At 50.7% G+C, this 16,069-nt stretch overlaps 1 protein-coding gene across 1 annotated transcript; it reads right to left on the minus strand.

The window, feature by feature from the left end:
• Window positions 1-573: 573 nt before the first annotated feature.
• Window positions 574-15,196, minus strand: UBAP1L (ubiquitin associated protein 1 like). The gene is made up of 5 exons (XM_028099911.2): window positions 14,594-15,196; window positions 8,602-9,213; window positions 6,418-6,624; window positions 1,800-1,901; window positions 574-873 (listed from the first exon to the last, which is right to left on the minus strand). Exons 1-5 carry the CDS (start codon window positions 14,807-14,809, stop codon window positions 739-741), a joined length of 1,272 nt encoding a protein of 423 aa, XP_027955712.2. The 5' UTR covers window positions 14,810-15,196; the 3' UTR covers window positions 574-738.
• Window positions 15,197-16,069: the final 873 nt, after the last annotated feature.

Raw genomic sequence — 16,069 nt, forward strand, 5'->3', positions numbered from 1 at the left:
AACTTGCCATCCCTGGAAGCCCAAAACCGGTTTCCTTTGTCCTGTCATTTCTCTACAAATTTATTGTTCTTTGTTGAAGCTGCTATACAAGCCAGAGTTCTAACTGCTGCTTTGAGTTACTTTTCATTGAGGTTTCTCCCACATGATGTGTGCTACATGTATTAATAAACTGTTTCTCTCTCTCTTTTTTTTTAAAGATTTTTATTTATTTGCCAGAGAGACACAGTGAGAGAGGGAACACAAACAGGGGGCTTGGGAGAGGGAGAAGCAGGCTTCCCACGGAGCAGGGAGCCCAACATGGGGCTCCATTCCAGGACCCGGAGATCATGACCTGAGCCGAAGGCATACGCTTAACAACTAAGCCACCTAGGAGCCCCTGTTTTTCTCTTCTTAATCGGTCTTTTCCTTGTAGAGCCCCAGCTGAAAACCTAAAATGGGTAAAGTTTGGCCTCCCCTACAGTATTTACCCCCACCTTCGGCACCGTTTGCATTTTTACAATGAGCATGTGTCACTCTTGTGTAAAAAAATTTTTTTAAGTTTATTTATTTATTTATTTTTAAGTAATCTCAACATCCAACGGGGAGTTCAAATTCACAACGCTGAGATCAAGAGCCACATGCTCCTCCGATTGAGCCAGCCGGGTGCCCCTCTTACGTAGTCTTAATAATCCAGTTACAGTGGCTTGCCAGGTCTGGCACAGGACTGGGATGCACAGGCATTGTGGAATGCACCAGTGCTCACTGGGCGCAGGCTACCAGCTCCTCCAGTGCTTGCTCACTGCGGTTGCCGTGGACCAGCAGCACTTCCTTGATCCGGTCCTGCTGGAAGCCCATGTCGCTGAACTGTGCCCAGAGGCGCAGGAACTCCCCTGCCTGAGGAAGGGGACTCTGCCAGGCCAGCCACCTCCCTGTGGAGCCCTCTCCCTGGTACCTACTGTATCTACTCCCACAAAGCTATGGACTCCCCAAGCCAGGTAAGCCTGATCCTGGGCAGCACCTGTTTTTCTTCCTGTACCTTGGGGTGACATGGGCTTGGACCTCCCTTCCTGAGCCAAGGAAGGCCTGGCCACTGGCTCCATCCTGGCTTTACTCCCTCACTCCAGCTCATTCCTGACTCCCTTTGCTCAGGAACTGGGGTAGAAAGCAGGAGGCAACATACTGGGGCCCAGAGGATGCACAGCCTGGGGTCTCTGCCCGAGCCCCAAACCCTGCCCAAGCTTCACGCAGTGCAGCCTCTGCCCTCCTTCCTCCTCTGGCCCCAGTGCCTGAAAAGTCCCTGCTTCTCCTCCCTCCTTTCTCCTTGGCATCCCTCCCAGCCCCCTGTCCTTGCCTCAGCCTCTGTGGAGAAGTGCTCAGCAGAGCCTGGGCCAACAGCACGCTGTGGACAGCTCATGTACGCTGGGCACTCAGAATGTACCACTGGGCCCACAGCTGTCTGCCTTCTGGGTTTCCAGGTAGGCAGCAAACTCCCTGAGTAGAGTTTGTGCATCTCTGTGCTGTGCATGGCTCCTCTCTGGGTGTCTGACAGAGTGGGCATCCAATAATATTTGTGTGTTAATTCGGCTAAATAAAGCAAAAGCCTTGCCTCCTGTTTGCCTCCCCACCTCATCCCCTCCCCTTCCCCACGCTTCACCTCCCTGGACTGTCTCGTCCTCTGCAGGGCTCAGCAAGCAGGCTCTATCCTGATGGCCCCCAAGCTCTGGTCCCGGCACGAGTGTGCCCCCCGCACACTAGGCTCGTGTGTGCACCCCCACCGCTCCCTTCCCCTCCCCCCACCCCAGGCAGGCGGCCCTGCTGACCTGGCTCTCGGAGAACTGGAACATCTCCATGGCCTCCTCCACCAGCCTCTCCTCGTAGCCCTGCTGCAGCAGTCGGTCACAGGCACGAAGGTAGCTGAGAAACTGGGCCACAAAGGGCCCGCGGCGGGGGGTGGTAAGGGCATTGGCAGGGGCAGCAGATGGGCTAAAGGAGGCACCCTGGGGGTCTCAGCGAGGCCTGGGCTCAGACCAGGCTGACGAGTCAACCCACCACACAAAGAAATGGCCCCAGAGACCCTGTGAGCTAACAGAAGAGGGGCAGCGGCCTCCCCTGGGGACCTGGGGGTGGGTGGACAGCACGTTCTTACCAAATGTCCCCAACTGGGGGCTGTGGTCCAGGAAAAGGGCTGTCAGGGTGAGCTAAGCGTTCCCAGACCCTAAGTGGGGGGTGGGACTGGCTGGAAGCACAGGCGCCTCCCCCACCACCCGTCCTCGTCTGTCCACCCTCCCTCATGGGCACCCACCGGTGTGAAGCAGCCTCCTCAGCACCCACACCTGGGCAGCCCCACCCTGTCCCCAGACACATGCATGTCTGCCATCCAGGCCCACGTGAGCCCCGGGGCTGGAAAGGGGAGGAGGACAGAGGAAGGTACCACAGGGCTGGGAACCTGTTCAGGTCACTCTGTGCTTCGTCACCAGGAGCTGCTTTTGCCCGCAGGAGGAGGTACTGCTCCTTACCGGGGCCCCAAGGCCTGCCCCCCTGACCCTGTCGGTGGCCTCAGCTCCCACCTCGGAAGCCCCAGGCCTCGGCACATCTGACTCCTTCGGCCAAGGCCAGCCTCACCCCTCTTCCCTGGGGAGCCTCTGCCCCCGTCTCCATTGGGGGTGGCTTGCCTGTGGCTCCGAAAGCACTGTGCTACCCCGTCCCAGCGCGTACGACTCTGTAGTTGCTCTCCTCTCTCAGCGAGGGAAGGGCCGTTTCAGTCTTGGTCACCACTGTGTCCCCAGCACCCCCAGAAGGAGCTCAATAAATGTATGCTGTGTTCCTAAGATGAATTAAGAACTACCATCAAGGAGCTCACAGCCTAGGGGGAGATGAACCAGGTATGGGAAATCCTGAGTGGCAGGCAAATCAAGGCAAGACTTATAGAGAGTCAATGCCAAATGAAGGCTCCAGACCATAGGAATTATGGGTATAGGTGGAGAAGCAACAGGGAGGTTCCTGCAGACCTTCAGAGCACGGATCATACAGATGAATGCTTTTCAAACTGCTTTACCTTCTGAGCTGTCCAAGCATCAATAACAATAACGGGAAGGTCGAGCTGCTCTGGGAGAACTGGGGGCAGGAGCAGGGGAGCCAGGGGTCCCGTGCTCCTGCCTCAGGATGCCTAGATCTTGCTCTGAGCATATTTTGTAAACCACTCAGCCAAGCCCGCCTTGTGCAGTGGAAGAAACAGGTCCAAGCAGTATGGGCAGCTTGCCCAGGGACCCAGGACGAGGGCCTAGGTCATCTGACCTCTCAGTTTTGTCCATCCGGGGCCCAGTGCTGGAGGAGGGGCTCTGAGCTGCCTTGAAAGTAGACAGGATTTCCAAAGGTGAAAACAAGAGCAAGTCAAGAGTGGATGGTGGCTGCTCCCTAGGCCTCTTGGTTCAAACACAGCAAAGGTTCTTGGCCTTGGTACCGACTGCAGTTACGTGGGAGCTTTAACACGACTACCCATAAACCACTGATGCTTGCCTCCAGAGGCTCTGATATAATTGGTCTGGGAGGCGGTCTGGGCACTGGGATTTTCATAGCTCTCCAGGTAAGTCTGTGCAGCCACGGCTGAGAACCATTGACTCAAAGGACAGCTGACCTCAATCCATACCAATAGCCCCATGGCAGGCTACATTTCAGAACCACCTTCAGATCCTTAACATGATAGGCCCTTGGACACACTCCAGATCCACCGACTGGGATCCTCCAGAGTAGGTCCTGGGACTTGCAGTTGTGGAGACTCTGCTGCTTGGTCAGCTCTTGGGCCTACGGGCCTGTAGAAGCCACCAGGCCCGCCTCAGGCCACAGGGTGGGGAAAGATGTCATCTTCACACCCCAGGATGGGGCCCTCAGCAGTCATTGATTATAAACACATATTCCCCCCTCCATTCTGTGAAAAGGGAAAGTGAGGTTCAAAGAGGGGCCCTGAGGTGCCTGGAGTCCCATACCAAGTCTGGGCCTGGCCTGTGGATGCTCACACATGTCACCCATGATGTCCTGAAGGCAGCCAGTGGGCACATCAATCCTTGTGGAAGGAAGGAAGGAATGATGGACAAAGCTTATCTTTTGTATCTCCTCCTTTCTCCCTGGCTCTTCTAACTGTTCTGTCTCTGTCACCTGATGCTCACCTTCCTGGGCCATCTGTCAATAATTTCTGGCCAGAAAGGTTTACTATAGTGTATATCCTTTAAGGTGGGGGGGGGGGGGGAAGGAATCTGAACCCAAAGGAGTTGCTCACTTAATGGTGGAACTTCACAGAATAGAGGGAAATAATCACTTGGTGGGGGAAGACAGATGGAGTCATCCAATGGCTCTTCGGGCCCACACCTCAGGGCTTGGCTCCTGACTGACCACCGTGGAAGAAGGCCACCCAGAGATCCAGCTGGCCAGGCAGGTGGTCAGTGCATATCTGGAAACACAATGTTCCTGATGCAGTGGGTTTCCTCCAGCCCACCCACGGGTAGGCCAGTGACCCGTGCTGGCTCTGACTAAATCTTCAGACCCCCACAGTGATGGCCTGAGAGCTCAGCCTTGTCACAGAAGCTAAAGGGACTGGGGGGCATGTCAGAGCCCCCACCGTGGCCGTGGTCCCTCAGAGTCCTCTTGGCCAGCTTCTTGGCCCAGGTTCTGGCTTTCAGCAGCGGCCAAAGGTGGGGACAACCTTAGACCTACTCTTAAATCTCAGATCGGCCTGGGGTGCTTCCCTGGAAGGTTCTCACACAGAAAATGAGAGAAAAGTACCATGCAACAAAGATTCAGAGTCAAACCAGCCTGGCCTCTACCCTGGCTCTTCCATTGATTTGGTTATATGAACCTCCCTGGACTCGGTTTTCTCATCTGCAAAGTGCGGAGGGACAGTAGTAGCAACCTTGCAGAACAGAGAAGACCTAATCGAATATTCTCAGATTGAGGGCCTGGCACAAAGAAGGTGTTCGATGAATGTCAGCAACCATATTGGAGGTTTTCCTCCAGGACAAGGCACGGACTGATGAAGCCAGAGGAGAGCAGAAGCAGGAGTGGGTGGGAAAGGCGGCCAGGTGCATTTGCCCACCTCCTCAACCTGGCAGCAGCACATCCTGCTTCTGCTCCAGGATGAGAGTCACTCTCCTTCTTTCCCTCCCTTATCCAGGAGCAGGCAGCTCTGGACCTCAGGGACCCAACATATGACAGTCATCAGTGATTACGGAGAGAGTATCCAAGCCCTCTGATGGTGATGGGGCAGAGACAGAAGAAAGGAAGAAGTGCCAACTGCCCTGGGGCCTTTTGATACCTGCAGCTCAGCTTTCCAACCAAAAGAGTCCACACGTTCAGAAAACAATGGGAAGCCCGATGTGACCTTGAGGTGGGGGAAGGGCATTCAATGTTGCCTCCTGCCCCTACTCATAATCCTTCCATGCCTTCCTTTTGTTAGTGGGTCATTTGTAAACTTCTCAGCCCAGCCCTCAAGCTACCCTCAATCCCCCTTCCCTGTCCTATCTCCCACCAGCCTGCATCATGCACCCTGTACTCCAGTGAGACCGGTCGGTTCAGGGCCTCCTGAACCCTTCCCTGCTGCTTCCACTCCTTTGCTCACACTGTTCCTCCTGCTTGGAATATCATCCCTTCTCCTTCCTTCAAATTCAGATTCATCCTTAAAGTCCAGCTCAAGATGTGGCACCTCCCTGAAGCCTTTGCTGATCACTGGAACGTCCTTGTGTTTGGTTAAGAATGGCCATACATTCCTCCCAGCCCCTTCCACCAAGAGGAGGTTTCCTCCATATCTCCTCGCTGTATCTGAACACCTAGGAAGTGCCCTGTAAATACTGTGGACTAGATGGAATGGACGGATGGGTAGATCAAAAGAGAAAGAGATGGATATGAACAGGGATAAACTGCTCATTGAGGGAAGTAGTTAGTGCTCTGCCATCCCTACGGTAGCCAGCAGCCACATGTGGCTATTTTAATTTAAATTAATTACAATTAAGTAAAACCAAAAATTCAGTTTCTTAGTCACAGTAGCCATATTTCAAGTAGCCACATAAGGCCAGTGTCTACTGTATTGGACAACCCAGGTATAAAACATCTCTCTCATTGCAAAAAGTTCTTTTGGGTATCTCTGGAGAGATTATCGGCTGCCCAAAGCTCCAGTCCCTTGTGCTTGGGGCAGAGACTGGAACAGGAGTAAAATATTTAAACTCTCCAAATGGGCATGGGCATTCCTGAGAAACCCGTATGGAGAAAATAGCATTAGGGTCTAGAAACTTGCTCATAACCCTCAACAATTAATGTCAGGCTAAGGTTCTGCTTCTAAAGAGAAGGAAACAAAACTTCTTCAAGTTAAAGATAAAAACTACTTGGCTACTTGGCTACTCATCTGGTTCTAGACCCACAGCCCCCCCAGCTCGGGGTCCCTCCTTCACCTACCTGGCTCAGGCTCTGCCGCCCCGTCTTCTGCAGAGCCCCGATGGCCCTATGCAGGGGATACCCCAGGGCGACCACTGGCCCGATGAGGTCTTGCTCCTCCTGGCTCAGGGCAGACAGCAGGTCAGCAGAAGCAGGGTGTGATCTGCAGGCACTGAGATGCTGGGGCATCCCCCCAAGAGGTGGCAGACAGGTGTACGGGCTGAGGGACTGAAATACAGACAGGCTGGATGTGTCAGTTACCACTGGAGGTGTGACCTGCTGGGCAGGACATTTTTCCACAAGAGAAATATGATAGGTCCATCCTATTATCCCATTTCACAGACATTGAAACTGAGGTTCAGAGAAGTTAATGACTGGGGAAGCAACACACATTTGGGACCTGAGCCCTACTCAGAATCACATTCAGTGTTTTTTACCCCACACCTTAGTGAGAGGAGGAGTAGGGGTGGATCTTCCTCCTTCTTCAGGTTGGCTGGGGCTGGGCTGGGGCTGGGCTGGGGCTGGGGCTGGGCAGGGGCTGGGGCTGGGCTGGGGCTGGGGCTGGGCTGGGGCTGGGCTGGGGCTGGGGCTGGGGCTGGGCAGGGACTGGGCACAGCTGTGTGCTGAGGAGACCACACTGGCCCTAGAGTAAGAAGGGTGGCTCAAAGGTATTTCAGTCAGTTTGACCAGCATCACCCCTAACCCATTCCCCATAAAGAAGCACCCATCTGGCAACCCTGACCAGACCGCCCTGGCCCCTCTTCCCCAGGGAAAGCCCAGCTGCTGCCCTGGCTCCTGGGGCAGATGTATATGTGTGACATGAATTGTCCACCCATCCCTATCTTTTCAGGGGTTTTCCTGCCATGACCTTACCCTAGGTTCTGCCCTTGACCTCCAAACTGGAAAATATCCAAATCTTAGGATCTGAGTCTACTCTTGTGACCTTAAAAATGATTCTTAGCTCTTCTCCGCCTCAATTTTCTCCTCTGTAGAACAGGGGCCCCATTGCCCCCACAGGGTTGTTGCTAGAGTTAAATTTAATCTGGACCAGGAAAGAGCCATCCGGGCATCAACGTCTGGCCCTTGATGTGGTGTGCCTATCCAGGTTACAGCCTCTTCTCTGTGTTTGCTCTAAGCAACTGTGTGAGGTAAAGTGGCCCAGGGATAGCTCAGAGCAGTTCAGTGACTTGCCAAAGGTCACACAACCGTGAGTGGAAAGAGCCGGACCTCTAGTTTGTTTTTGGATTTAAATTTCACCTGGGCCTTATTCTGTTGCATCTCCTGGCCTGACTGTAGGGCAGCTAGGGGGCAGAAAGCTGTGCCCAACTGTCACCTTTGGCTCTCAATCCTGACCCACTCCATCTGCTCCAGATCCAGCTTTTATGGAGTTTGGTACTTACATAATTTGGATGTCTTTAAAAAGGCACACAATTATGAATATAAAATTAGATATAAGGCCTTGGAAGAGGCCAAGTGAGGGGTCTGAGGCTTAAACTTCACTGGTTTCACTTTAAGTTCACTTCTGCTCCCGGTTCTTCCACGTGCACATCCTCTGCCCTGAAGCCTTCCCAGTCTGCAAAAACTGTCCCCTCTCCCTCAACACCTGATCCCTCCCACTACACAGTGCTGCCTTGTCCCACAGCCCCTTGGCCAACTCTCCTTGTCCTGTGGTTTTGACCTTGTCTCTTCCAACTCAGTGCCCAGCAGGAAATAACTGCTCAGGGAGTATCCTTTGATTGAGCCTCCAGCTCACCCATCCTACCGGAAGCCTCGATCTGTGGGAAGCCCTTGATTTGAGTCACATTCATTCATTCAAGGGACATTCACTGAGCACCCCCTAGGGGCCAATCTGCTGCTGGGTGCCCTGGAAACAAAACTGAAGGCCCTCCAATCCCTGCCCTAAAAGAATTAATATTGCACGGGAAGAGACAGCAGATACCAGATAATTACAATTGTGACACGTACCCTAATAGAAGCAAAACAGACACAGCGGAGAACAGGGAATGGGGGCCTCTGAGCAGGGACTAGTCTAGGCCAAGGGCCACAGGAAGGACAGCATGGTAGAGGGCCAGATGAGAAGAGGAAAATGCAGGGAGGAGGAGAGCAAAGAAGAGGGAACGAGGGCTGCGGACCAGGCGGGGAACCCAGACTACTGGGGGCCTTGCAGCTGGGCTGCGGCCTTGGCGGAGCGAGCAGGTTCCTTACCGCCACCGTGGGCTTGTGGCTCCGCAGCGGGGGCATGGCACCGGCAGTGCATGGCCGCGGGGGCGGCGCGGCGGCGCTGGGGAGCGGGGGCGCGGGGTCCGCGGGCGGCATGGAGCCCAGACGCGGCGCGGGGCTGGGGCAGAGGCTCAGCGCCCGGTGGCGGACGCGGTGCAGGAGGGCGCGGGAGCAGGCGGAGAGCGGTCCCTCGGAGAGCCGCCGCCGCGCCCCGGCCAGCTCCGACCTCACGCCGCGCAGCAAGTCCAGCGAGCAGCGGGGATGGCCGGGGCCGGGGCCGGGGCTGGGGCTCGCAGGGGAGCTGGATGGGGGGCTGCAGTGACCTGGCTCTTCCTCGTTGGCAGAGGTGGCTTCTTCGTCGTCGTGGTCCTCGCCCTGGTTCTCTTCCTCCTCCTCCTGGTCAAGCCGCTGCTGGGGTCTGGCCTCAGGGCCCGTGTCTGCGGCAGGTGCAGGCACTAGCTCGCATTCAGGGCTGACCAGCAAGAGCCAGGCAGGAGGGGCTGATGCCATTCCCGCGGCGTCGCATTGGAAGGGGCAGGATCCCCGGACCACAGCCTCTGCCCAGAAGAGCGCTCTCCTCTCCAAGCTGAAGTCGTGCTGCCAGGAGAAGGCGGCGTGAGGCTCTCCGGGCGCAAACCAGGCCCAAGGGGCGCACCCCTACCCCCTGGCCTCCAGGGAACCTGTTTGTCCAAAAACTTGACAGGCCTGGGCAGCTTCCGATTCTAAACTCCAGGCATCCATTAACCCACCCCCAGCCCCCATTTTAGCTAGCACTGGGGTCGATGGATAGCCATACAATTGAATGGTTAACTCGGCCTGAAGGACATAATGAGGAATAGGTTAATAGAATGAAATGTAGTGAAATCCAATATCTAAGTCCCTTTGCCTTTCAGTATGTAATTGAACCGATGGCAGCTTTAAAAATGTCTCCAAGAAACCTTGTTCTTAGCAAAGAAACTTTCACTTGAGCCCAGCACCATTTGCCAGTGAGCACTCAGCCATAGAGGCCCACTCAGGCACACAAACCTCTCTATGGAATAATACCTGCCCCCTTCCCCTTTGACGCCATCAGAGGTTACTCTGAAGCCCAGGAAATGTAAAAATCACTAATTTCTGTTAAACTCTACTTAGTACGTTCTAGTGTTATTTCTATTTCCAGACTATGAAAATGAGGCTCAGAATCTTTAATTTGCTGGAGGTCAGATTGGTGTTGAGTGGCTTGAGCTGGGATTCCTCGGGCCACCCAACAGTAGTACTTTCTCGACTACATTGTCAGGCCACCTGAAAAAACAATCGGAGCTCACATAAATAATCTAACTTGAGAGTTTAGAAATGAGTAAAAAAAATATTCATCTGTTGCCTACCTTTAAAAATAAGATCCAGAAATACAAAACTCTGTTAAAAAATGTAAAATTGTCTAAATGGCAATTTCAACGCTCTGTGATGGCCAATGAAGGAAGAACGAAGGTGGGGGAAGTGGTATTTGTGGGGGGAAGGAGAAGCAGGAAGACAGATATTCAGACACTTAGATCACAGGCATTGTCCCCTCCTCTCCTGACATGACCCTAGTGGGGAGAGGAGCCTAACGTGGCTGTTCCAGCATAGCTCCCTGACTGAGGTCAGTGGCTGCATCTTATTCCTCTCTGCATCCTCAGGGCACAGGCAGGCCTGGCACAGAGGGGATGCTTGTAAGTATGTGCAGAATAAACGGTTGGAGGAAGAGATTGGAGCAAAACAGGCAGGTTGTGAAGGACAGAAGAGGGAAAAAGACCATGTGAGGGGTGATGAGGCAGATGTGGAGAGAAAGAGACTAGGGGGGTTTCAAGAGAGCCAGCGGGGCTCAGGGGATGAAAATGTACTGAGACCCAACACAAATACCAACATGTACGATTTATGGAACTAAGCAAGATGGTTCTAAAGTCGGTATGAAAAACAAACAAATCAGAACAGTCAGAAAAATTCTGGACACAAAAAGATAAATAGGGGGGACTGGCCCTACTAGCCGTTAAAATATATTATAAAATGAGAATAATTAAAACTATGGTGTTGGCACAGATGCAGGTAGAGAATAGGAAGTCCAGAAATAGACTTTAATATCTATGGGGCTTTAGTAAATAATAAAGGTGGCATCTCAAGCAATGGGAAAAAGAGAGACTAGTTAATAAATGGTGTTAGCTAGCTGGAAGAAAATAAAGTTGGATCCATTCTCATACACAAGGATGAATTCCAAAAGGATCAAACATTCAAATGTATGATATGAAACCATAAAAGTACTAGGAAAAAACCAGAAGAGACATGCTTTATAACCTCAAGTGGGGAAAGCCTTTCCAGAAGCCATAAAAGTACAGACACACGTGCAAAATCTGCACGGCAAATATACCACAAGAAGCAAGGTCAAAGACAGATGACAACCCGGGGAGAAAACAGCACTCGCAGCAGAGACAAAGGGCTAAATTTACTAATACAGCAAGTGCTAGAAATAGATTGGAAAAAGACCAACGGTTCAATGGGAACACGAGCAAAAGATATGGACAGTCCACAGAAGAGAGCCACACAGATGGCTTCTAAACATATGAAGAGTTGCTCAACTTCACTCATGGTAAGAGAAAGGCAAATCAAAACTACCCTGAGATACCATCCGCCTATCCCTCAGCAAAGATCCAACGTCTGAGGACACTCTGTTGGGAGAGTGTGCGGGCGACAGGCCTCTTGTAGAGTGCTGGCTGGGATGGAAATCAGTATGACCCCTACGGAGGGCAATTTGGAAAAATACTTAAATTCAAAAGGACATGCGCATATCGTCATTCCCTGCAGCATTGTTTGTCATGGCAGAAGCCTGGGAAGAACCCAAGTGTCCATTCAAGAAAGTACAATATATCCATGTAATGCAATGCTACACAGTGAAAAATGAAACTGAAGAAGCTTTTTATGTACCGATATAGAAAGATCTTAAAATATATGAGGTAGAAAAGTCAGGAATAACAGTATATATAAAATGCTCTCTTTGGGGTAAAAAGGGAGGAAATAGCTGTACTTGCATGTCTCTACACACATAAGCATCCCTGGAAGAATACATAGAAAATGAGAAACAGATATCCCCTGTGAGGGTTGGAGCTGGGGAACTGGATAAATGGGAAGGTGTCAGTGGGAGGCTATTTGCTCTCCCAAGGCCTTCAAGCTGCCTGTGGGCCACACTGCCCAGCCCCCTTGCTTTTGTAGATTAAGTGTTACTGGAACACAGCCCTATCCACCCTCTCCTTTCCAGAACTATGGCTTTTCCCCTACAGCAACAGAGTTGAGTAATTGCCAGTTTTTACTACCTGGTCTTTTACAGAAAATGTTTGTCAACCCCTGCTCTATACCCTTTTGTAAGCCTTTTCTTTCTTTTTATTTTCATTTTTAAACTATGCGAATGTATTTTTTCTCTAAAAATATTTTTTTGTTAGGGCAATTCACTCTAATTAAAGGGAAACTATGAAACAATCAAACGCAGACTTGCCAAAGGCTTTAAGTATGGAAGGAAGGGTGAAGGCAGCAGGATGGGTGGGGTGGACATGGGCTTTGGGGTCAGACAGACATGTGTGGGAATCCTGCATGTGTCACTCACAAGTACATCAGTTGGGTGAGAGCTTTGGTTCCCTGTGCCGTGGGGGTAGGAACACATGCCTGCTAAAAGGGTTATCATAAATATGAGAGAGAACAGTGAATGTACACAGAGCACCTAAGCACGGGCCTAGTGCACAGCAGGTGCTCAATAACGGTAGCTGTGATTATTACTTTCTCCCTTTAGACCACTGTTCTAAACTGTCCTAGGTTCACCTGGTAATCTAATCACTATCTATAACATCGTTGTTATGGGAAAATGTATTCCAGGTTCCAAACACTGGGAATACAGCCCAATGAACTCAAGAGGACTTACCAGGAGAGGCTGTAAATCATACTTGGGAGTCTTATGCTTCTTTGTTTGTTAGATTGGCCCAGCAGTGAAAGAAATGGAGGCCCAGGAAGGGAAATAGGCTCCAGGGAATACAGATACCCTCGCTGAGAGTAGGGGGCAGAGCCAGGGTCAGCAGACAGACATGGACTTGGCAGAAAGTGCTCAATTCTGCTTCTAAGAGAACTAACTTTCAGGATAGCCTCTTCTGGCTTGGCCTGAGCTCAGCGGGGAGGGAAAAGCTGTGATAATCCACCTCCACTGAAGCTTAGCCAAGCGAATTCCTCTGCCCAACGACACAGGCCCACAGCGCAGGCTGCCTGGGAAAAGTGACTATGGGCCCCTGGACACTGTGCTCTGGGTTTTACAGAGCTGATTTCCCTTCTGGAGACCTTGGTCCTAAGGGTCTGCAGATAAAGCAAAATGGCACTGAGTCTCCTGCTCCTGGGCCCCCGAGCCACTCAAGCCCCTTCCTCCTTCGTGGATTGTACTTTCTGCACCTGACTTCCTGCAACCCGGTTTTCTGCCGAGGAACCTCACCTGTCCAGTGTTTCATGCTCCCATCCTGCTCTGAGCTAATATGCAACGATTTGGAGTTAAGACCTGAGTTTTAGTCTTGCCATTGCCACTAACGTTGGACAAATCATTTCCCTTCTCTGAACTTCAGGTTCCTCGTGTGCAAAATGAGTGAGGGCATGGGACGCCTGGGTGGCTCGTTTGGTTAAGTGTCTGCCTTCAGTTCGAGTCCTGATCCCAGGGTCCTGGGATCGAGCCCCACGTCGGGCTCTCCGCTCCATGGGGAGCCTGCTTCTCCCTCTCCCTCTGCTTGTGCTCTCTCTCGCTATCTCTGTCACTATCAAATAAATAAATAATCTTTAAAAAAATAAAAAAAAAAAAAACGAGTGAGGGCCGACCTAGATCCTCAGAACTTTTTACAAAGTACCCTGCAGACAGTGGAGGAGCACATAAGACTCTGAGAGGCCCGACACCAGTTCCAGTTTTTGGCAATCTTGTTCTTTCATTTGTAAAAATTCATGTGAATTCTGCATCCTATCTCATGATCTGTGTTATAATACAAATGCAATAGGTTTCCCCCTAAACCTCCAAGTAAACTTGACTCTCGTGTTTATCTTGAGGGTGTGCGATACCACTGCATACATTGGGTGCATATCCCAGTGTGTGAGCTATGGGGCATGAGGTGTTTCAAGGGCGCCTCTAGGGCAGATGTGCTTTGGGTCTGTGGAACAGTAATACCTTCTAATGTGTCTCATCTAACTGTCTGCATTTTAACAGAGGATTCTGGAGATAGTGTCTTAGTTCACAGGAGTGATTCTAAATGGTAGAATTTTGTTTTTTTATTTTTTTTTTAATTTTATTTATTTATTTGAGAGAGAGGGACACAGCGAGAGAGGGAACACAAGCGGGGGAGTGGGGGAGGGAGAAGCAGGCTTTCCGCTGAGCAGGGAGCCCGATGCGGGGCTCGATCCCAGGACCCTGAGATCATGACCTGAGCCAAAGGCAGACGCTTAACAACTGAGCCACCCAGGCGCCCCTAAATGGTAGAATTTTAGACACGGCAGTAGGCTGACAGGGAAAAGAAGAATTGGAGTATCCTTGCAATGACTCTCAGTCACTTCCTATAGGCAGCTTCCTGTTATCCTAAGCATTTTTAAAATAAGACCCATCAAATAATCCCCATCACGAGGCCACCAGCCTTCTTCATGAAACACCTTTTTCCCCTTGGGTTATTTCCAAAACTTTCTAGAATATACCACAGATGGACTTGCTCCCATTGCCATGTACGTATGTAGGTATGTATGTATGTATGTATGCATGTAGGCTCCATACCCAGCGTGGGGCCCAACGAGGGGCTTGAACTCACAGCCCTGAGCTGAGATCAAGAGTTGGACACTTCAACTGACTGAGCCACGCAGGCACCCTGGCCTTGCTGCCCTTTAAAATCAAGGAACAAGGCCTATGAGTCTCAGCATCAGATCTACAGACCCAGAGACAAGAGATAGATGGACAGAGAGATACACTTACCATAGAACCCAGCAGAAGCTCCCTGCAGGCTGGGACACTGAGCTCTGGCCCAGGAAGGGGCTCTGTGCCTATCACAAAGCCACTGGGCACCTTGAAGGGGACGCCATCGAGGGCATTCATTCTGTCAGAGGAGTGTGGAGATGGCTGAGCAGGGCTGTGGCAGGCTGCCTGGTGGCAAGGAGAGAGAGGAGACCTGAGGACCAGGCTTGGTCTCATATGGCCTCACCACTTTCCTGTGTGCTGACTTAGCCGAGCCCACACAGCCAGGAAAGAAAAGGTAAAATGGCTGGTCCTGCATAGGGAGGAAATAAATAAAAACGAGAGCATTTACTATTTCATGTTTAAGTTTTGTTCTAGACCACTGTTTCCCAAAGTGTGGCCTACAAAACTGGTTCTAAAGTATGTTATCAAAAGAGTTTCCAGCCAAACATGTAAGGGAAAAAATGTCGAATTACACAAACTATTCCAGAAAAGAAGTATTTCCTGATTTGATTTCAGCACCACCTTGATACCAAATCTGACAAAATTAAAGGCCAATCTCTCATGAACATACCTGCAAAAATCTCAATAAAAATAATTATGGATAGAAAAATACAACACTGCTGGCTTGAGGGTTGAGTTTATTTCAGGAATGAGAGACGGCTTAATATTCCAAAATCAATCAGTGGGAATAAAGATAAATGTCAACAGAATAAAAGTGAAAAATTATATGATTATTTTTGTAGATGCAGAAAAAGCACTTGACAAAATCAATACCCATTCATGATTTTAAGAAAAAAAAAACAATTAGCAACTTAGAAAGAGAAAGGAGTTCGCTTAATCAAGAATATCACTAAAATATCTAAAGCAAACATCCCACTTAATGGTGAAATACTGAAAGACATCCCCAAGGCTGGAACTGACACAAGGATGTCCCCATCATCTCTTCTGTTCAACATTGTACTGCAGGTACTAGCCTATGCAAAAAGAAAAGGAAAAAAATAAAAATATAAGGATTGGAAAGAAAAAATAAAACTACCATTATTTGTAGATGACATATGTAGAAAATCCAAAGGAATCTATGAATAAAACTCTTAGAATTAGTAAGTTGATTTAGCAAGGTCATTGGATACAAGGTCGATATATAAGAATCAACTAGATCTCTACATGTAAACAACAAACAATGTAAATGTTGTCTTTTAAAAAGGTCATTAGAGGGGCGCCTGGGTGGCTCAGTTAAGCGTCTGCCTTGTCTGCCTTCGGCTTAGGTCAGGTCATGAATTTGGGGTCCTGAGATCAAGCCCCGTGTCAGGCTCCCTGCTCAGCGGGGAGCCTGCTTCTCCCTCTCCCACTCCCCCAGGTTGTGTTCCCTCTTTCCCTGTGTCTCTGTGTCAAATAAATAAATAAAATCTTTTTAAAAAAATGTCATTAGAGGGGCGCCTGGTGGCTCAGTTGTTAAGCGTCTGCCTTCGGCTGGGGTCCCGGGGTCCTGGGACA

This window comes from Eumetopias jubatus, unplaced genomic scaffold, assembly GCF_037043125.1.
Source record: "Eumetopias jubatus isolate StellerSeaLion01/CBP00866 unplaced genomic scaffold, mEumJub1_p1.0 scaffold_7, whole genome shotgun sequence".
NCBI lineage: Eukaryota > Metazoa > Chordata > Mammalia > Carnivora > Otariidae > Eumetopias > Eumetopias jubatus.